This window comes from Salmo salar, chromosome ssa18, assembly GCF_905237065.1.
Source record: "Salmo salar chromosome ssa18, Ssal_v3.1, whole genome shotgun sequence".
In the NCBI taxonomy this organism is placed as follows: Eukaryota; Metazoa; Chordata; class Actinopteri; order Salmoniformes; family Salmonidae; genus Salmo; species Salmo salar.
Window position 1 is genome coordinate 16,529,759 of NC_059459.1, and position 21,423 is coordinate 16,551,181.

General features: G+C 44.3%; 1 protein-coding gene across 27 annotated transcripts in view; it reads right to left on the reverse strand.

Moving 5' to 3' along the window:
- The window catches only part of LOC106576966 (calcium/calmodulin-dependent protein kinase type II subunit gamma), a 114,535-nt gene that overhangs the window by 13,760 nt on the left and 79,352 nt on the right, over positions 1-21,423 (reverse strand). For 6 of the 27 annotated variants that reach the window (XM_045700793.1, XM_045700792.1, XM_045700800.1 and 3 more), the window contains 9 exons: positions 18,935-19,057; positions 18,657-18,740; positions 18,499-18,541; positions 17,589-17,648; positions 13,945-13,988; positions 12,875-12,907; positions 7,875-7,958; positions 5,640-5,684; positions 4,471-4,525 (listed from right to left, as the gene is read on the reverse strand). In XM_045700793.1, coding sequence (XP_045556749.1) covers positions 4,471-4,525; positions 5,640-5,684; positions 7,875-7,958; positions 12,875-12,907; positions 13,945-13,988; positions 17,589-17,648; positions 18,499-18,541; positions 18,657-18,740; positions 18,935-19,057 — 571 coding nt within the window. The remainder of the gene's footprint in view (positions 1-4,470; positions 4,526-5,639; positions 5,685-7,874; positions 7,959-12,874; positions 12,908-13,944; positions 13,989-17,588; positions 17,649-18,498; positions 18,542-18,656; positions 18,741-18,934; positions 19,058-21,423) is intronic. The other 21 variants (XM_045700799.1, XM_045700806.1, XM_014154567.2 and 18 more) reach the window with 10 other exon arrangements.

Sequence of the window (21,423 nt, forward strand, 5' to 3'; positions counted from 1 at the left end):
GCATTCACCTTATGATATCCAGTGGAACAACCACTTTACAATAGTGCATCTAAATCTTTTAAGGGGGGGGGGGTTAGAAGGATTACTTGATCCTATCCTAGGTATTCCTTAAAGAGGTGGGGTTTCAGGTGTCTCCGGAAGGTGGTGATTGACTCCGCTGTCCTGGCGTCGTGAGGGAGCTTGTTCCACCATTGGGGTGCCAGAGCAGCGAACAGTTTTGACTGGGCTGAGCGGGAACTGTGCTTCCTCAGAGGTAGGGGGGCCAGCAGGCCAGAGGTGGATGAACGCAGTGCCCTTGTTTGGGTGTAGGGCCTGACCAGAGCCTGAAGGTATGGAGGTGCCGTTCCCTTCACAGCTCCGTAGGCAATCACCATGGTCTTGTAGCGGATGCGAGCTTCAACTGGAAGCCAGTGGAGAGTGTTCACTGAACTCCCAGCATTCTCTTACAGGATAAGTTGGTGCGCAGCGACCTCATCCTAGTAACTAAGCCCAGTTGGCTCCCCGAGCCCACAGGCAACTTCCCATGTGGTAAGTGCAATCACTGCCATCACACTGTAAAAACAAATAAGTTCGGGGACACTAGTGGACTAAAACCAATCAAGTGCAATCCTTTGTCAACTGCAAAACTACCTATGTGGTGTACAGGCTGGAATTACCATGTGGGTGCTTTTACATAGGATGTACTAAGAAAAGGCTCAAGGACAGGGTGTCTGAACATGCATATGCTATAAGGACTGCTAACAACAAATATCATATGGCTAAACATTACACACAGGTTGGCCATGGCAGCCCAAACTCTCTGAAAGCCATGACCATTGAAGTGGTTCCCAGTTCTAGCAGGGGGGGTGATCGTCTCAAACACCTCCTACAAGGCTAAATGTTCTGGATCTTTAAACTAAGGGTCACTGTATTGCCAGGTCTGAATAAGGAAATTGATTATTCACCCTTCCTGTAAGAGATATATGGTTTACAAAATGTTTTTGTTGTAAAAAAAATGTGTTCTCCATTCTTAAATTTGGTAACATGAGCACATGAGTACACAGTTTGTTTTTTCCTTTTACGATATTGCACTTATTTTGTTGTTTTATTTATTTATTTTGTTTATCTTTGTATCTTAAATGTGTTTTTTTTCCTCAAGTTTTTTGTATGGTAATGAATTGAATCACTTCCTGTGAGAGCTGGGATATACACATGTTTGTTCACCACTATTCTTTGTCACCCTGATAAAGTGTTGTAGCCGCAACACGTCTGTGTTTTGTTATTCTCGCCATGCATAAGCCATAAAACATTAAAGGCTTTAAAATGTTTCCACTACATGAGTGTGCTTTGATTACTTCTGGAAGTTGGTTTGCACAAAGGCTTTTTTAGCATAGTTTACTATCCAGCATCAACTTATTTTTGTACTGTAGTATTTCATCCCATGATCAAAGAGCACCTCATGGATTAACTATACTGAACAAAAATATAAACGCAACATCCAACAATTTCAAAGATTTTACTGAGTTACAGTTCATATAAGGAAATCAGTCAATTGAAATAAATTCATTCGGCCCTAATCTATGGATTTCACATGACTGGGCAGGGGCGCACAGAAATTAACATTAAATGCAGTCAGCATTCCAATTACACACTCCCTCAAAACTTGAGACATCTGTGGCATTGTGTTCGGTGACAAAACTGCACATTTTAGAGTGGCCTTTTATTGTCCCCAGCACAAGGTGCTCCTGTGTAATGAGCATGCTGTTTAATCAGCTTCTTGATATGCCACACCTGTCAGGTGGATGGATTATCTTGACAAAGGATAAATGCTCACTAACAGGGATGTAAACTAATTTGTGTATAACATTTCAGTGAAATAAGCTTTTTGTGCGTATGGAACATTTCTGGGATCTTTTATTTCACCTCATGAAACATGTTGTGGTTTTATATTTTTGTTCAGTATATAAACCAAAGAAGCTCTCCTCTCCTATGTTAAAATCACCTTTGGCAGCGATTAAAGCGACAGAGTCTTTGAGTAAATCCATAAGAGCTTTTCACACCTGAATTTTGCAACATTTGCCCATTTATTATTTTCAAAATTCTTCAAGCTCTGTCAAATTGGTTGTTGATAATTGCTAAACAACCATTTTCAGGTCTTGCCATACATTTCCAAGCAGATTTCAGTAAAAATTCTAGCTTGGCCACTCAGGAACATTCACTGTCCTCTTGTAAAGCAACTCCAGTGTAAATTTGGCCTTGTGTTTTAGGTTATTGCCCTGCTGAAAGGTGAATTAATCTCCCAGTGTCTGGTGGAAAGCAGATTGAACCAGGTTTTCCTCTATGATTTTGCCTGAGCTTAGCTCCATTCCTTTTATTTTTTTATCCTGAAAAAGCATACCCGTAACATGACGCAGCCACCACTTCATGTTGTATTGGATTTGCCTCAGATATAACACTTTTGTATTCAGGACAAAAAGTGAATTGCTTTGCCACATTTTTTGCAGTATTACTTTAGTGCCTCGTTGCAACCAGGATGAATGTTTCGGAATATTTTATTCAGTCTCTTATGACAGCCATTCAACTCTAACTGTTTAAGAGTCACCATTGGCCTCATTGGCCTGAGCGGTGTCCTTCCTCTCCGGCAACTGAGTTAGGAAGGACGCCTGTATCTTTGTAGTGACTGGGTGTATTGATACACCATCCAAAGTGTAATTAATAACTTCACCATGTTCAAAGGGATATTCAATGTAAATGTTGTTTACCCATCTACCAATAGGTGCCCTTCTTGGCAAGGAATTGGAAAACCTCCCTGGTCTTTGTTGTTGAATCTGTTTTTGAAATACACTGCTCGACTGAGGAACCTTTCAGATAATTGTATGTGTGGGGTACAGAGATGAGGTAGTCAATAAAAAATCATGTTAAACTATTATTGCACACAGAGTGAGTCCATGCAACTTATTATTTGACTTGTTAAAAAAAAATTACTCATGAACTCATTTAGGCTTGCCATAACAAAGGGGTTGAATACTTTTCAGACATTTCAGCTTTTCATTTTTTATTAATTTGCAAAAACTTCAAAAACATAAGTCCACTTTGACATTATTGGGTATTGTGTGTAGGTCAGTGACCAAAAATCTCATTTGAATCAAATTTAAATTCAGGCTGTAACACAACAAAATGTGGAATAAGTCAAGGGGTGTGAATACTTTCTGAAGGCACTGTAGGTCTCTGGAAATACTGTATGAGAGTGACGATTGACATGGGCTTTCATCGATTCTGATGTCTATGTACTATATCTGTGTCTCTGTGTTTAAGACCTGAAAGAGGCCTCTGTGTTGGCACATTTTGTCACCCTCTCTCAGAATGTGGGGCCTTTTCGCTCGTCAGCAGGATGACGTTAGTGCCAGAGAGCCTGTCGGTCCTGGAGTCTGTTGCTTTTTCTCCTGACGACTTGAAACGAGGGTGCCCTCGTAAAATCCTGCAGCGCAGCCCCTCCCCCACCACTCGTGTTATCTAAACACAGTGGTTTGGACGAGCAGTAAAAAGGCCACGTTTTCGCACCTGTAAACCCGCCGTTTCACGACTCTTCTGAACAGGACAGCTCTGTTATCCACGTTATTGAGCTCTGAGTGCAGACTGATAGCGCACATGCGCAAGCAAACACACACACACACACACACACACACACACACACACACACACACACACACACACACACACACACACACACACACACACACACACAGATTTTAGAGTGGTGGAGTCCCAACTCTTTAGGCCCAGGGGAGCTGTGAGACCAAGAATGGGGAGACTAGGGACTATCTAAAGATATATAAGGCCTTCATGTGCTAGTTTAGTAGTTTGTTCAGACAAAGCATAGTCTACGTCCACGGCTCGACCGCCCAGGATTCAGCTCCGTCTCTCACAGTCTGAAAAGCTAAGACTACTGTGCTATTTTCCATTCTCAGCAAGACATTTCCTTTCACTCTGTAGGAATACAAACTTCTTTGACTTCTCCACAGCAGCTGTAAGGACCAAAAAAAAAGCTGTTCTCCAATATGGCAGTGCTTCCTCATTCCCTCTCTAGCCATATAATGTATACTCATTTACAGACACCTTCCATCTGTGTTTACCTCTCCTACGATACATTTCCCAGATGCTCACAGGCCCAGACACCAGCCTGACAGTTAACTCAGGCCATCAACGGCTTCCCAGGCCTTGATCATAATCTGTTCTCTTTCTAAAGAAATGAAGGACAAGGATTGACAACACAGGAGCACATGAATGATCATTTTGTATCCCCATTTCTCAGATAACTATGGCTTCTTCAATCATGTGTATAATATATACTACCTCAAGAGAATCCACTGGCCAAGATCTCTGAGGCCCATCTTGAATTCTATCCCTGTCTTTCTGACCAACACTTTTGCAGACAGATATATAGATAGAAGACGTGCGAAAACATGCAGAGTAGGTGAACGTTTGGCATACCTTTCCTGCCTTTCACATCCTCCTCTTCTGTGACGTTACAGCTCTCTGTAGAGCCCTGTAGGGGAGACGAGTGATGGACAGAAACATGGAGGATAGAGAGGAGGAGGAAATGAGAGACAGAGATATAACAGGAGGAAACAGTGTTAGTCTGCGTGCTGAGGGATGACTTGGATGGGGCCTTTCCCAGGTGGACGGACAGACAAATGGTTGGACGGACGCTCCCTCGGAGGAACACAAACCCTGCACAAACCAGCCAGGCAGACAGGAGGGGGAGCGCACAAGGACCCACACCAAACACAGCCTTTTGGTGAGGTGGGGTACAAACTGTGTGTTAAGGGTGTGTGTATGTGACTTTTTCAGTGTGTGTGTGACTTTTTTGGTGGCTGAGCCAGTGTGGTTTGGGCGAGTGAGGGACTGTTGCAGCTGTTGCGGCTTGTGTGTTTTGAGGGTTAGTGCGACTAAGTTAGTGTGACTGTCAGTATACGTGGAGTGGTTAAGCGTTCATGGCATTAGCGTCGCTCTAAGGTATCTTAGTAGAGCCCCAGCCACTCTAAGGTATCTTAGTAGAGCTCTAGCCACTCTGAGGTACCTTAGTAACCACTCTAAGGTATCTTAGTAGAGCTCTAGCCACTCTGAGGTACCTTAGTAACCACTCTAAGGTATCTTAGTAGAGCTCTAGCCACTCTGAGGTACCTTAGTAACCACTCTAAGGTATCTTAGTAGAGCTCTAGCCACTCTGAGGTACCTTAGTAGAGCTCCAGCCACTCTAAGGTATCTTAGTAGAGCCCCAGCCACTCTGAGGTACCTTAGTAACCACTCTAATGTATCTTAGTAGAGCTCTAGCCACTCTGAGGTACCTTAGTAGAGCTCCAGCCACTCTAAGGTATCTTAGTAGAGCTCCAGCCACTCTGAGGTACCCTAGTAACCACTCTAAGGTATCTTAGTAGAGCTCCAGCCACTCTAAGGTATCTTAGTAGAGCTCTAGCCACTCTGAGGTACCTTAGTAACCACTCTAAGGTATCTTAGTAGAGCCCCAGCCACTCTAAGGTATCTTAGTAGAGCTCCAGCCACTCTGAGGTACCTTAGTAACCATTCTAAGGTATTTTAGCATTAGCATTAGTATTAGCCTATAGCGGCTATGGGATTAGAGAGGTACAGTAGCGGCTTACCTTGGTGCCGTCAGCTGGGTTGTGCACGACAGTGGTCTGTGGTTCCTAGGGGAAGCAGGAGAGAGTTTAACATGCAGCGACCACCAGGGAAGGCCCAGGGCGTGTGGGATACACAGTCCACACGCCCGATGCATGTAAACACACACACACACACAGCGCCAAGCACACACGCCACAGCACAGAGGCAGCAGAGGGGCTCCGTCATGGGGGGCGACGAGACAGGATGGGGTTTTGAGAAGTAGACCATACTACAAACTACCCCATTTCACTAGAGGAAGGAGCTATGGACTATGTCACTTATTGGAGTAGAAGAGGGCCTCTAAACGTAAAGAAACAGAGGAGAGGGGACACAGACAGAGAGGGCTGAAAAGTCTGAATTGAGGATGAGGGGATTGACTGGCTATGAGATTGGATCAGCAGCCCCCCCCCCCCTCCAACCTAGACCCTGCCGTCACAGTCAGTCACCATGGAAACACTCATCGCAAAAGCGCCTAATAGCTTACAATACTGCATCACAGACACCCCCAAGGCACTCCCACATAGCACACCCCTGGACCTTCCCACAGGACACTGGTCTACAGACTCAATCTCAACAAAACCACCTACACACATGAAGATGCAGTCCCTCAGATAATGGGGCCATTAGCTTATAGGGATAGTGCGACGTTTTGGCAATTAAGTCACGCAGAGACATACAAATGGTATCCATGAGTTAATCTCTGGGTTAGTAGAAAGAAGGGCTTAGTCGCCAAAATGCTGCACTGTCCCTTTAAATGGTACCACAGAGCCTGACATTCTGCCTTTCAGGAAGTTTATGCATCGTAGCTGATCAGAAAAAGCTTGGAGGCTGATATAGCATAGACAGCACTGTCTTGGGATGACTGACAGATCAACTGAGCGGTGACCCAGAGAGAGAAACCATCCTTTAAAACTGACCACATCAGCCAGTGACTCCACAACAACACCAAATAGCTTACCGGTAGCCCTACTGGAGAAGAGTAAGAAACAAATCTTCCCAATCAGTTTGATGGAGGTGGGCCTCTGATTTGGCTTTGATAGAAAAGGGATTCTCTTAGCCTGGGCAGGGCTCTACAGTGCGACCATTTAACTTGTATATGCCACCTGGAATTTGAATTTAGGAGCAGCAGTGCGCCTAGAAAAATGAAGGATTCTAGCTTTATCACCTCAAATATTTTGCATTGTGCTTCTAAATGTCTTTGTGTGCGCCTACATTTTTCAACTTAGGGGAATATGTGCTCATTGTCAAGAAAGTCAGCGTAGAGCCCTGCTGGGTGCCTGATTGACATTCCACAGTTCTACAGTACATTGTTGCCTTGCCAAACACCCGGGCTAAGATTCTCTCCCTCCTACAGGTTTCAAGTCTCTCTCAGGTCACTGGAGCTCAGTAGTCTGTCTGACAGACACCACTATACCTGCCCTCTGGGCTTTTTCACCATAGTTCTTTGCTTCCCCTGTATATGTTATTTTAACAGAGTAGAGGGGCAGAGACAGGACTGGAAAGGGAGATTCAATATCACTTCAGATGAGTTGGATTATTGAAATGTTGTGTGGGTGCCCTGGGGGAAGGGTTCACAAGGAGATAGGTGTAGATAGAGGGACTGCATATTCCATACAATTGGGATATCTCTGTTTCCTGACATTTCTGGATCCTGTTTTACCCATGGTTTTAATGAGCTTTTGAATTTCCTTGTTTTGAATTTGGTATCAAGTCCCAAAAAAATATATTTTGACACACACGCCAGTTATTCAGCTACCGTCCTATAAATGTGTAGCGTATCAAATCCCCAGCATTATCACGGGAGAAATACAAATACCCACAACGGACTCCTAAAAACATTCAATCGTGACATTGTGAATATATTCTAAAATACCATTATCTGTGTATGTTTTGTTGTGCATTGTCATATATGTCTGTGTTTGACAAGAGAGTAAGTCTGAGTAAAACAGGAGCCTAGTGGGAGAGGGTCACAGGCACAAACCAGTTGTTTGGTTTAAAAACCATCAAAACCATCGTCAACATCACACTTTTTTCAAAATGGAGGTGAAGAGGAGAGGGTGGAAGGAACGGAGGGAAAAAGAAAAGGGAGAGTCAATAAAGAGGGGATGAGACAAACAGACGGCAAAAAGCAAGAACTAAACAGAAACTTGGGGACTAATCCAATGGAACAGGGTGAGTAAAGCAACAATGAGAGAAACCAAGTATAGATGAGATACCATTGGTGCTGAAGATGATATGCTGCTGTCTTTGGTGCTGCTGGTACTGCTCACTACACTGTTTTTACTGTTGTTTGTCTGCGGCTGGGGCAAAAAAAACAACAACACAAAATGACTTCTACAGAGTATACTGTATGTATATATGTAGGCAAACCCATGGGACTGTTCAGCCCCAGTCTACGAGGCTGAGGTGCAGGTCGGTGAGTGTGTGTCATGGAAGAGATATCTTCTTCAGGCTACAGTAAACAATGTTGTCTGCAGAGACTTACGCCTGCATTGTGCCTGCCAATGTGTTCGGATGGTGTTTTTGCAGGGACAATTGTTGTCTGTACAGTATGCACTACGCACATGCTTTAATTCAGCAGCAGTGTTTTCCCTTTGATACATAAAATGACTGCCTCTTTTGAAAGTCAAAAGGAATTTGTAGGTGTAGAAAGATGCGCTCTGAGAACATTGACACCTCTGTGCGAGCAAGTTAACATTCTTGACACGCTAAATTAATTTAGCGATTTTCTTTCATTTCGGAAATGAATGTGTGGAGGTCTCCAATTGGGTGTTTGAAATGGTTTTGAGTCCGTGTCTACCTCTTGAGTGTGATTTCTCTTGTTGCATTACAATCTACAGTCTTTGCAGATATTGCACACGGTAGTAACATTTCTAAATACACAGGAATATCGAACACATTGTAAAAATCTCTTAACAACTTTGAGAGTAGAACCAGACAGGATCCAAGCACTTCAATCTCAATATTGATTGGTACCTGCTAGGGTAAAGAAACCACTGTCCCTGCATAGAACACAGTCTGCACCACCTTGTGGAATCAGATCAGAACAAGCACTTAACATCTATGGACCACAAAGAGTCAACTCAGACAGCCAATATCAAATGGCTACAGAATCTGGTTAAGGAATGAAGAGTAGGTGACTAACGGCGCCTAGTTGTCTGAGTCTGTGCATGCAGTGAAAGGCCTTGATGAGAAGGTTGTTGTTTCTCCCAAGCGGTTTAGGCATGTATGTATCTGGAGGATTTTCTGAGTAAGACAATGAAAAGTAAGTTGCATAGGGAAGAAAGCCTCTCGCCAACAACCCCACAGCCTGACTGTTGTGTCAATAAAGAGCACTAGACCCTAGAATATCTTCAAGGCAAATAAGAATGTAACTAATATCGCAACTATCCCTTTAACAGAGAGTCTTTACAGATGAATTCAAGAGAGGTGTTGAAAAGTATGATCTGTCAATAAAAGGTTAAGAGCAATATGCTGTTGAGGTTTCGGCTGGTGCCGGACTACTTTACTGGTGATAAGACGTCCCAGACAGAGTAGCCTTTTGACACCGTCTCCGACGTGCTCACACTGATACTGAACAACGCTCACATTCCCCAGAAACGGAACCTGCAGTATATGCGTCAGACGTTAGTCCAGTGCTACCACTCCTCTCTTTTTCTTATAACAGAAACTCAAGGCTAAATAATCACAACTGCCCATGAAAGGGGATGAGATGGTTGTGATGGTGGGCACATTTGATTGTAGTATTATTGTTCTAAGCAATGTGGACGTTCTTATGGTTTTAATGGACCCACAATAGGTTTGAAGAGAGCATTTTAAACACTCATTCCATCACAAGAGTAATACAAGCAAAGCTTCAGTGTCTAGTTGAGCTGGTCCATAGAACCTGACTCTGTTAAGACTATAATACTGTGTATTTCTAGCATTGAAATCTTCACATCAAAGAGAACAAGAGCTGTCGTCGTTTAAGACGGCGTCATCTCTTAAAGCTAGAATCCTTAATTGCTACATCCATTTTTGAACTTAGAAATGAATGATATATACCCATTGATTCTTGAAGAATAGAACTTGCATGCATCATGAGCTTCATTTAACTGTCGTACCTCATCAGAACCCAGAATAAGCTATTTTACTCCAATGTTTGTAAACAAAGTCAATGTAAACAAACCCTGTATAGCCTAACTGTTATTGTTTCAATTAAGAATTCTACCTTTAAATTATAAATAGTAGCATTTACGCTACACTAACAGTTATATATCAATGTTATAAATATAATTTAGACTAGCTTTAAATACATTTTCCTGGTAGGCTCACAGACTCCCATTTTAATTCAATATATATACATTTTACAATTAGACTGAAAAACAATTGCCCTACATTCAAATCCAAACCACAAATGACAGCTACTCTACATAGCAGATCTTTTCATGGAGTGTGTATGGTGTTGTGGGGAGTGTGCAGTGGTGGTAAGCATGGGGCTTGAGATAGTGCTGGGGTGGGGTGGCGCAGGATGGCCAGAGAAGAGGGGTCCAGGCTGTGGGATGGATCCTTACAGTGGGCCCCAATGAGGCTCTATGGCTGCGTCTTCACAGGCAGCCCAATTCTGATATTTTTTCCACTCACTGGTATTTTGACCAATCACATCAGATCTTTTCACATAAGATATTTTTCACTGCTGATCTGATTGGTTAAAAGACCAATTAGTAAAACATGATCAGAATTTGGCTGCCTGTGTAAATGCAGCCAAAGACATGTGAGGTACACTACATGACCAAAAGTATGTGGACACCTGCTCGTCGAACATCTCATTTCAAAATTATGGGCATTAACATGGAGTTGTTCCCCCCTTTGCTGCTATAACAGCCTCCCCTCTTCTGAGAAGGCTTTCCACTAGATGTTGGAACATTGCTGTGGGGAATTGCTTCCATTCAGCCACAAGAGCATTAGTGAGATCGGGCACTGATTATGGGCAATTAGGACTGGCTCGCAGTCAGCGTTCCAATTCATCCCAAAGGTCTTCGATGGGGTTCAGGTCAGGGTTCTGTGCAGGCCAGTCAAGTTCTTGCACACCGATCTTGACAAACCATTTCTGTATGCACCTCACTTTGTGCACGGGGGCATTGTCATGCTGAAACAGGAAAAGGCCTTCCCCAAACTGTTGCCACAAAGTTGGAAGCACAGAATCGTCTAGAATGTCATTGTATGCTGTAGCATTAAGATTTCCCTTCACTGGAACTAAGGGGCCTGGCCCAAACCATGAAAAACAGCCCCAGGCCATTATTCCTCATCCACCAAACATTACATTTGGCACTATGCATTGGGGCAGGTAGCGTTCTCTTGGCATCCGCCAAACCCAGGTTCGTCCGTCAGACGGCCAGATGGTGAAGCATGATTCCTCACTGCTCCAGAGTCTAACGGCGGCGGGCTTTACACCACTCCAGACGACGCTTGGCATTGTATATTGTTGATCTTAGGCTTGTGTGCTGCTGCTCGGCCATGGAAACCTATTTCATGAAGCTTCCGACGAACAGTTCTTGTGCTGATATTGCTTCCCGATGCAGTTTTGAACTTGGTAGTGAGTTTTGCAACTGAGGACAGATGATTTTTACGCACTATGCGCTTAAGCACTTGGTGGTCCCGTTCTGTGAGCGTGTGTGGCCTACCACTTCACGGGTGAGACGTCGTTGCTCCTAGACGTTTCCACTTCACAACAACAGCACTTACTGTTGACCGGGGCAGCTCTAGCAGGGCTGAAATTCGATGAACTGACTTGTTGGGAAGGTGGCATCCTATGACGGTGCCACATTGAAAGTCACTGAGTTCTTCAGTAAGGCCATTCTATTGCCAATGTCTGTCTATGGAGATTGCATGGCTCTGTGATCTATTTTATACACCTGTCAGCAACGGGTGTGGCTGAATCCACTAATTTGAAGGGGTGTCCACATACTTCTGTATATTTAGTGTAGGTACTGTAGGTGACTGCACATGCAAGCACTCCACATCCCCTATGCCCCATCCTTACTCAATTCCGGCCTCAAGGTCTGCAGTACTGCTGGTTTCTATCATTCCCCTCTAATCAGGGATTAATTCAGACCTGGGACACCAGGTGATTGGAATCTCTGGTCAATCAGTAACACTGGTCAATCAACTGCCAGGGAGAAAATACATGCGGATTTGACTACCCCTGTCCTGTTGGTCACTACAGAGAGGCTGGGATTGGATGGCCATTTCAAAGTGTTCTTTGCCCTGTGACATTCTCTGTCCTGTCACATTCCACAGAAGATGTATCGGTCACTACTGGGTTGTTGCTGCTAAAGATTATTTTGTAGGCAACCAAGACAGAAAAAATAAAAGTGGGAAAAAAATAGAAAGTTTCTCTTAAAGGGAAAAAAACACGAGGGTCCAATAAATCCTCCAAAACTTGAAAAATAAAGAAACAAAAAATATAGATATTTACAATGGCACAAATGCACCCTATTCCTGTTGCTAGGCCAAGCCTGCTGCCATGGGATACACTACCATTGCCATGGTAATCAGTGTGTCTCTGGGGAAGTGGAATGGGGGGGGTCACTTGTGTGTCCCTTTTCAAACAGATCCTGAAATGACTTCAAATATTTACTCTCCTATACAGACAAATGTTCCGTAGGCTTTTTCTTGCATCAAAAAAAGACATTGATGCTATTTATTTTCTGCTACAGTTCTTTTTTCCGGCTCTTTGGAGGGTTGTGAGGGAGAGACCTTGGCTAGGGTTTGGGGTTTGAGTTTCTGGCTTGGTACTGACCTACAGCTTCTTTCTTGGCAACCCTGGAGCTGTGAGCCAATGTGAGGGATGAAGGGACCTACTCTGGGGGGAGACCGTAGGCTAGTGAATCCATAGACAGGTAGGCTTGGCCTGGCTGCTGGGGAGAGCATTGAGGGCAAATGCAGATGCAGGAAAGGGATGGTGTGTGTTTGTTGCGCGTGTGCATTTGTTCATGTGTGTCTGTGTGTGAAACGGTGTATGCGTTGTGTTAGCCCGTGTACTGTAGATACTGGTTCTGTGGAAGGGAAATGGTTATGGTGGTGAGAATGCTGGAGATGTTGGATGGAATTGAGAGAGCCAATGGAATTCCAACAAGACAAACTGCCACAGACCCTCTAGCATCTCAACCGAGAGAGAAAGGGAGAGAGGGAACAAAAGAGAGAAGGAGATAGAGAAAGACGAAGCAGATCTCACCATCAAACAAACACTGGAGCTGGACTTCCTTTTCTGAACAGATTGCAACAGAGAGGAGGGGAAAAACAGGGGATCATAGGGGAAAAGGAACCAATAAAAATAGAAGGGGGGAAAAAATGAAGCTGCCAGTTAGATCCCACAGAGAAAGAAACAAACACAGGAGCTTTGAGAAGGACAAACGGGAAACATAGAGGGAGGGCTTTCCACCAATAACATTAAATAGCTGTAAAGCAATATGAATCCATTAAGTCATATTCAACAAATTTATGATCATGACCAGTGATATCATGCCACAGATTACAAACACCTGCGCGTGTCCAATGGAAACCTATATATACTTGTGACCTGCAGTGTTTGACATGAAACCCTGATGAAGACGGCTTAGCTCTGGAAACGTTGGTGAATAAACGATGGCGTCGGAGCTACTAGAATGTGCAGATTTTCTTTGTAACGTTAAGGCGGGTTGTGTTGCTTTAGACCTGGTTATTGTTTGGCCTTTGTCGATCACGGCACTTCACTGCATGCACTGACTCCTTGTTGAAAACCAATGATCTTTCAGCATGCGGATCACTCGGATCAGAGGAGAGGTTTTGCTGGTGAAAAAAATTGGTCCTACTAGTCTTTCTGTGCTAGCTGTCTGCACACACAAAGATACACACTCACACACATCCAAACTGAAAATCATAACTTTACTATCAATTACTATGGGTGTAGATTATATACCATTTACACAATCTGGACAGCTGAGATGGACAGTGAAGTAATATTTATCTATAATAACCTTGTACCGTTCCCCTCAAGAAGCGATATTTCAACTGCCTGTCATTTTATAAACATTACAGACACTGAGTTGTGAGACGTCTTAAGAAGTAAGACGTCTTGGGGAAGGGGAGACCAAAACGCTGGTCTCTCCATTCCCACAGCATACACAGGAAATCTGTCTCCTAATGCCAACACACTTCTCAGGAAAATAGAGAACTAGCAAGAGCAGAAGAGAGAGAGAGATCAAAAGACAGAAGAAGGGAAAAAGAGATGAGGCACAGAACTTCCATACAGCTCAAAACACTTACCTTCACTCCACCATCCGACTTCTTGTTTAGTAAACTTTTGCATGCTGAAACAGAAGAGGGAGAGGGACAAACGTTAGGACATGACTGGCAACTAATCTAGAACAAACCACGCCCAGCGTCAATCGACCAGGAGCCATAATACTGTAGGAGGAAAATAGAGGACAGTGATGTCACAAGCCTCTGTGGTCACTGAGGTGAAGACCTGCTCAGTAGAAGACCTGCTCAGTAGTCATCAGTAGTCATGTGACGCTTGGACAGTGAAGACTGTAGGGAGCAGGGTACCTGTATGTACAGTGAGAGCAGGGTGTGACAACAGTACCATTTCCTTTTCAGCATGCCTCACAGACATATTATCACATACAGGTACATGCTCTCGACGCCACACACACCGTACATACATTAGAGTACATTGCAAACGCTCACATAGAAAAAGAAAAATGACAGAGAGTGAGACATATAAACACACAGAGAGACACAGAGACGGAGAAAAACACACACACAAACACATATATATGATAACCTTCAATCAGGTCTCAAAGATCCTCAAAGTCCCTTACCTTCCATTGAAAAATGTAGGAAGGAGGGCAAGGGGAAAAAAGGGCAAGATTTTTTTTTTTAAAGGTCAGTATCTTCATATATCGTGACAACAGGCAAAAATTGGTCTCAGGCTCGTTCGCAGGTGGTTCATGCGATGGTGGTTGGTGGGTCATATCAAAAGCTTGGCATGCATTATCCACAGCAAACTACAGCTCCCAGAGTGCAGCTCAGCTCAGCTCCCAGAGTGCAGCCCAGCTAAAGGGTGCATCGTAGGGAAAAAAGGGAGACTCCCTGCCTGCCAGGCATCTAAAGCCTAGACCGTACTGCGGTTGTAAGCCGTAACCAGTATATCTTCGTTCAACTGCTGCAATTAAAACAATTGAATTCCATCTATCATCCAGGCAGGAGAAACAAGACAACAAACAGCAACAGAAAGGGCCACGGGGTCGCGTCCAAGTGTCACTCAAAGCTTCTGTGGGCGTGACCCATCGCCAACCAGCTCAAGCTGCCAGTGACATAGGTGTGCTGTTCTTTCACCATAGGAAGGTTCACGACGGGAAGAAATCAAACGGAGCAAGCAACACGAAAGAGATAAAACGAGAAAGAAATCAGAACCGCCCAGGTGCATCTGGTAACCCATGCAGGCTTGCAGAGGCACAGATACATGCTGGCTGGTTGGAGGTACCAGTCCATGCAGGTGAATGTAATGAGGCTGTGAGGTATGGGCATCAACTGGGCATTGATTACGATCTGTGGATGTTAATTGGACTGGTTTGCGGGGGAAACGTAGGGTGTGGGTGTTTGATCGTTACTTTGTTTTTAGAGCTAAGACTGCCCAAACGTTCACTGACAAAGATTTATTTAGTCAAAAGAAAGAGAGACATGCACACACTAGGTAGGTAGGCTGGCACATATTGTGCACACACACACACACACACACACACACAGTCCTGTTGTATCAGTGCTGTGGCTCGGTGTGCATTAATAACCTAAGCTAAATCAAGTTAATGTTAAAGGTGTCAGATATGTCTGAATATAGACTAAATAAGGCCATTGTCACCTGACAAATGTAATTATTATGGAAAGGAGATTTCTGTCTGCTATCACACAACCTCAGACAGGTCTTAATATAGCAGACTAAACAACAGCATCATTAAGTTTGTAGACATCACGACGGTGGTAGGCCTGATCGACGACGACAACGAGACAGCCCATAGGGAGGAGGTCAGAGACCTGGCAGTGTGGTGCCAGACAACAACCTCTCTCTCAATGTCAGCATGACAAAGGAGCTGAACGTGGACTACAGGAAATGGACGGACGAGCACGCCCCCATTCACATCGACGGAGCCGAAGTGGAGTAAATCACTGGGGCCGAGCTTCCTGCCATACAGGACCTCTATACCAGGCGGTGTAATTGTCAAAGAATCCAGCCACCCAAGTCATAAACTGTTCTCTCTGCTACCAGACGGCAAGCATTACTGATGCACCAAGTCTGGAACCAAGACGAGCCTGAATAGCTTCTACCCCCAGGCAATAAGACTGCTAAATAGTTCATTAAACAGTTAACCAAATAGCTACCCTGACTATCTGCATTGACCCTTGTTGCACTAACTTTTTTGACTGATGTTGCTACTGTTTACTATCTGTCACTTTATTCCTGGTTATATGTACATATCTACCTCAATTACCTCGTACCCCTGCACATCGACTCTGTACTGGTACTCCCTGTATGGAGCCAAGTTATCATTACTCAATGTGGATTTATTACGTGTTTAACTTTTCTATTATTTCTCTATTTTCTTTCTCTCTGCATTGTTGGGAAGGGCCCGTAAGTAAGCATTTCAATGTTAGTCCACACCTGTTGTTTATGAAGCATGTGACAAATACGATTTGATTTGATTCCCTACCTGCGTGAGCGCGCGAGAGGGTGTGTGTGTGACAATGAGAACGATGTCGATCACCTTCAATTCTCATTTCTTTAGAACATCACACAATGTTAATGCATTGTGATCTATCCATGGCTCATGAATACAAAACCATTTATTTTTAGTGTCACACTGTCAGCTACCAGTACCTGCCTGCAAAACACCATCACTAGGTGATCTAAGGCTATGACAAGTCTTAAAATCATATGCATGGGCACATAGAACCGAGCATCTTTAATGCAGGGATGTAGTGTCCTGCGCTCTAATAGGCTGACCACACCACTCGCGTCGCGTGCGTGAGCGTTGCAAAATAAATGTAGAAATCTATGTTATTCACTTATTGCACCCACACTGCTCGCGCACGTCAACGAGCGTCTGCGTTGCCAAGGGCTAAAATAGAAGTCCTTTCTATTTCTGACGTAGATCACGCTGCAAGTCCTGCCTCTCCCATCTCCTCATTGGTTTATAGAAGCAGGTACCCACATGCCATCTCCTCATTGACTATACCCACGTGGGTGATTGAAAGACAAACTGTTTTGCCAGTCGTCATGGTAATACTATGAAAGTTTAGATGCCAATCACCATATAAGTTCAAAGATGAAAAAGCCTGGAAGGAGGAGAGATGACTAGAAATGATTCGGTTGACCGTTTTATGTGTGGATTAATTGTCGGACCTTGTGCATTTCAGGTAAAATAACAACTCAATGTTTATATCCCAGGACAAATTAGCTAGCAAGTGCAAGCTAACTAGATAAATTGCCATAAATGTTTAATGCTTTTCGACCTGTCCCCAAATTAATGTAATTGGTTCAGAGTTTGTTTTGATATTTTAACCTGCGTGTCGTGATTGCGTTTGGTGTGGGGGGGACAAAATACATTTATGCACGATGGCCTTAGGGAGGGCCAGCCTTGGTCCAGAGTCCTGGATCACTCAGAGGGTGTAGTGTAGGGGTGAAGAGGGAGGGAGGGGGTTTGGGGGCAGCGGGTGGGGTGTGTGTGTCTGTGGGATGTCTTGATTGGAGGATGGCCACTCTAGAGCTGTAGAGTATGTGCCAGTGCGCAGGTAAGTGGGGGGGAAACCAAGGGTCAGTGGCGGGCACTCCAGGCCACATGCTAACAAACCAGGGGGCAGTGTTGGCACAGTGCCAGGCTACTGCAGCTCCCCTGCCCTGACTAACATACCTTCTGAAGCAAGAGCAGCCGTGCTGGTGGTGGCCGCAGGGCTGGTGTGCTGTCGGCCCACTATTGGACAGAGAGGCATTCAGTTGGGAGTGACCAACCAGGGAAGAGGCGTGGCCTCTCTAGAGCACAGTGTCACTTACTTCTTTAAGTGCCCCCCCCCCCTTCACACCACTCACCCACCTTTTTCATCTCACAGATGATGTGAGGAGGGAGGGCAGATACATCCATGGGCTCCAAACTGTATATCCTACCGATACTTACCCGTGTTAACAACAACAAAACACTTCAATGGCCTATCATTGATCACAACCGACTATAACAAAAGATTGCCACGAAAAACACTGAGATCAACAAGTGAGAGTTATGCAGTGTTATGAAGCAACATTGTACACACAACACTACTTTCTAACGAGCAGAGAGCTCTATGTCTAATGTCTGTCCTCCACGATAGTGCATTATAGAGTGGCCTTCAGACGAGGCTGAGACAAGCTCTTTACGTGCTGCTAGGATTTGAAATGGTAGTCTGAAATGTCTCAATTAGCCAGGAAACGTGGGCCATAGAACTTAGTATCCCAGTGTTCCTTGGCACGCAGGTGGGTTGTGGATGTATACAAGGACAAACAAGCTACTCTACACATCTGCACTTTACAATGCTCCTTATTATAAATGTCACTATCTTATTTATAAAGTCTATATAACAACAAAAAGCTCAATGCATCTACTTAGGGAAGTGGTTGAGAGTGTGTTCAAGGCAGTTTCCTCTCCACGGGAAACTCAATCTGAGGTAATGACACTAAACTTCTGAACATACAGAATGTATTATTGCCTATCTTTGGATTACTTCGACGAACTAGAACGCAGAACAACACTAATGCCATTCTAAATGTGAACACCCAGATGCCCCCCTCACCTGAGAAGTTTCTGGTCACCAGCATGGTGGTAAGGATGGCGCCCTGGAGAAAACAGAATACAGAGCTAGGACAGGGGTGTATACAATCTCTCTAACACAACAGATTGGATATATGTGTGTGCACCCAAGTGAGTGTGTCTGTGTCGGCACACACTCACCTTGAGTTTTCTCCTGGCGTTGAACTTGCGCAGGCACTCCACTGTCTCTTGACGATGCATCATGGAAGCCACAGTGGAACGTTGCTGGTCGGGCGAAGAGGAGCAGAGAAGAGTTGGAAAGCAGAGAAGTAACAACAAATCAATGATTACGCCATCACAGCACCAGTTATGGAGGTAAACTGGGGCCAACGTTACCATAAATGCAATACCGATACCGTACTCAAGTACATCCAAATGTAATGACGTGTGAGTGATAGCCCGGTGATGGGGTGACTTACGCAGATCCATGGGTGCTTGAGAGCCTGGTCAGCAGTGATCCTCTTGGCAGGGTTGATGGTCAACATCTGGTTGATCAGGTTCTTGGCTTCGGGGGTCACTGTGTCCCACTCTGGGGAGGGGAACTGGGAGGGAGGGAGGGAGGGAGGGAGGGAGGGAGGGAGGGAGGGAGGGAGGGAGGGAGGGAGGGAGGGAGGGAGGGAGGGAGGGAGGGAGGGAGGGAGGGAGGGAGGGAGGGAGGGAGGGAAGAGGTGAGAGAGAGAAAGAGGAGGAGAAATGATTAGAGATGCAAATACACAGATAAGTTCAAAAAGTATTGGGACAGTGACACGCTTTGTTGTTTTGGCTCTGTACTCCAGCACTTTTGGATTTGAAACGATCCAATGACAATGAGGTTAAAGTGCAGAGGGTATTTTCATCCATATCGGGTAAACCGTTTATAAATTACAGCACTTTTTGTAGTCACCCCATTTAGGAGACCAAAAGTATTGGGACAAATGATCTTATATGTGTATTAATGTAGTCCAAAGTTAAGTATGTGGTTGCTACCATGATTACAGATAATCCTGAATGAATCGTGAATAATGAGTAAGAAAGTTACAGAGGCATAAATATCATACTCCAAAAAAATGCTAACCTCCCCTGTTATTGTAATGCTGAGAGGAATGTAATGCTATCCTCTCAGCATTACAATAACAGGGGAGGTTAGCATTTTTTTGGAGTATGATATCTTGGGCGTATGATATTTGTGCATTTGTAACTTTCTCACTATTCACGATTAATTCAGGACTACCTGTAATCATCATAGCATCCACATTCAGAAAGTATTCAGACCCCTTGACTTTTTCCATATTTTGTTACATTACAGTCTTATTCTAAAATTGATTAAATAAATAAAAATCCTCATCAATCTACACAATATCCTATAATGACAAAAAGAAAAAAAGGTTTTTAGAATGGTTGCAAATGTATTAAAAATAAAAAAACTGATACCTTATTTACATAAGTATTCAGGCCCTTTGCTATGAGACTCAAAATTGAGCTCAGGTGCATCCTGTTTCCATTGATCATCCTTGAGATGTTTCTACAACTTGATTGGAGTCCACCTGTGATAAATTCAATTGATTGGGCATGATTTGGGAAGACACACACCTGTCTATATAAGGTCCCACAATTGACAGTGCATGTCCGAGCTAAAACCAAGCCATGAGGCAAAGGAATCCGAGACAGGATTGTGTCGAGGCACAGATCTGGAGAAAAGTACCAAAAATATCTGCAGCATTGAAGGTCCCCAAGAACACAGTGGCCTCCATAAATCTTAATATGAAGAAGTTTGAAACCACCAAGACTCTTCCTAAAGCTGGCCACCCGGCCAAACTGATCAATCGGGAGAGAAGTGTGCCGCACAATTGGCCCAGCATCGTCCGGGATAGGGGAGGGTTTGGCCAGGGTAGGCCGTCATTGTAAAATAAGAATTTGTTCTTAACTGACTTGCCTAGTTGAATAAAGGTAAAAAAGGTAGGTGACCAAAAACCTGATGATCACTCTGACAGAGCTCCAGAGTTCCTTTGTTGAGATGGGAGAACCTTCCAGAAGGACAACCATCTCTGCAGCACTCCACCAATCAGGCCTTTGTGGTAAAGTGGCCAGACGGAAACCACTCCTCAGTAAAAGGCACATGACAGCCCACTTGGAGTTTACCGAAAGGCACCTAAAGGACTCTGACCATGAGAAAGAAGATTCTCTGGTCTGATGAAACCAAGATTGATCTCTTTGGCCTGAATGCCATGCATCACGTCTGGAGGAAACCTGGCACCATCCCTACAGTGAAGCATGGTGGTGGTAGCATCATGCTGTGGGGATGTTTTTCAGCGGCAGGGACTGAGAGACTAGTCAGGATCGAGGCAAAGATAAACAGAGCAAAGTACTGAAAGATCCTTGATGAAAACGTGCTCCAGAGCACTCAGGACCTCAGACTGGTGTGAAGGTTCACCTTCCAACAGGACAACAATCCTAAGCACACAGCCAAGACAATGCAGGAGTAGTTTCGGGACAAGTCTCTGAATGTCCTTGAGTGGCCCAGCCAGAGCCCGGACTTGAACCCGATCGAACATCTCTGGAGACACCTGAAAATAGCTGTGCAGCGACACTCCCCATCCAACCCGACAGAGCTTGAGAGGATCTGCAGAGAAGAATGGGAGAAACTCGCCAAATACAGGTGTGCCAAGCTTGTAGCGCCATACCCAAGAAGACTTGAGGCTGTAATCGCTGCCAAAGGTGCTTCAACAAAGTACTGAGTAAAGGGTCTGAATTCTTATGTAAATATGATATTTCAGCTTTTATTAGCAAACATTTCTAAAAACCTGTTTTTGCTTTGTTATTATGGGGTATTGTGTGTAGATTGATGAGGGGGAAAAAACTATTGCATCAATTTTAGAATAAGGCTATAACGTAACAAAATGTGGAAAAAGTCAAGGGGTCTGAATACTTT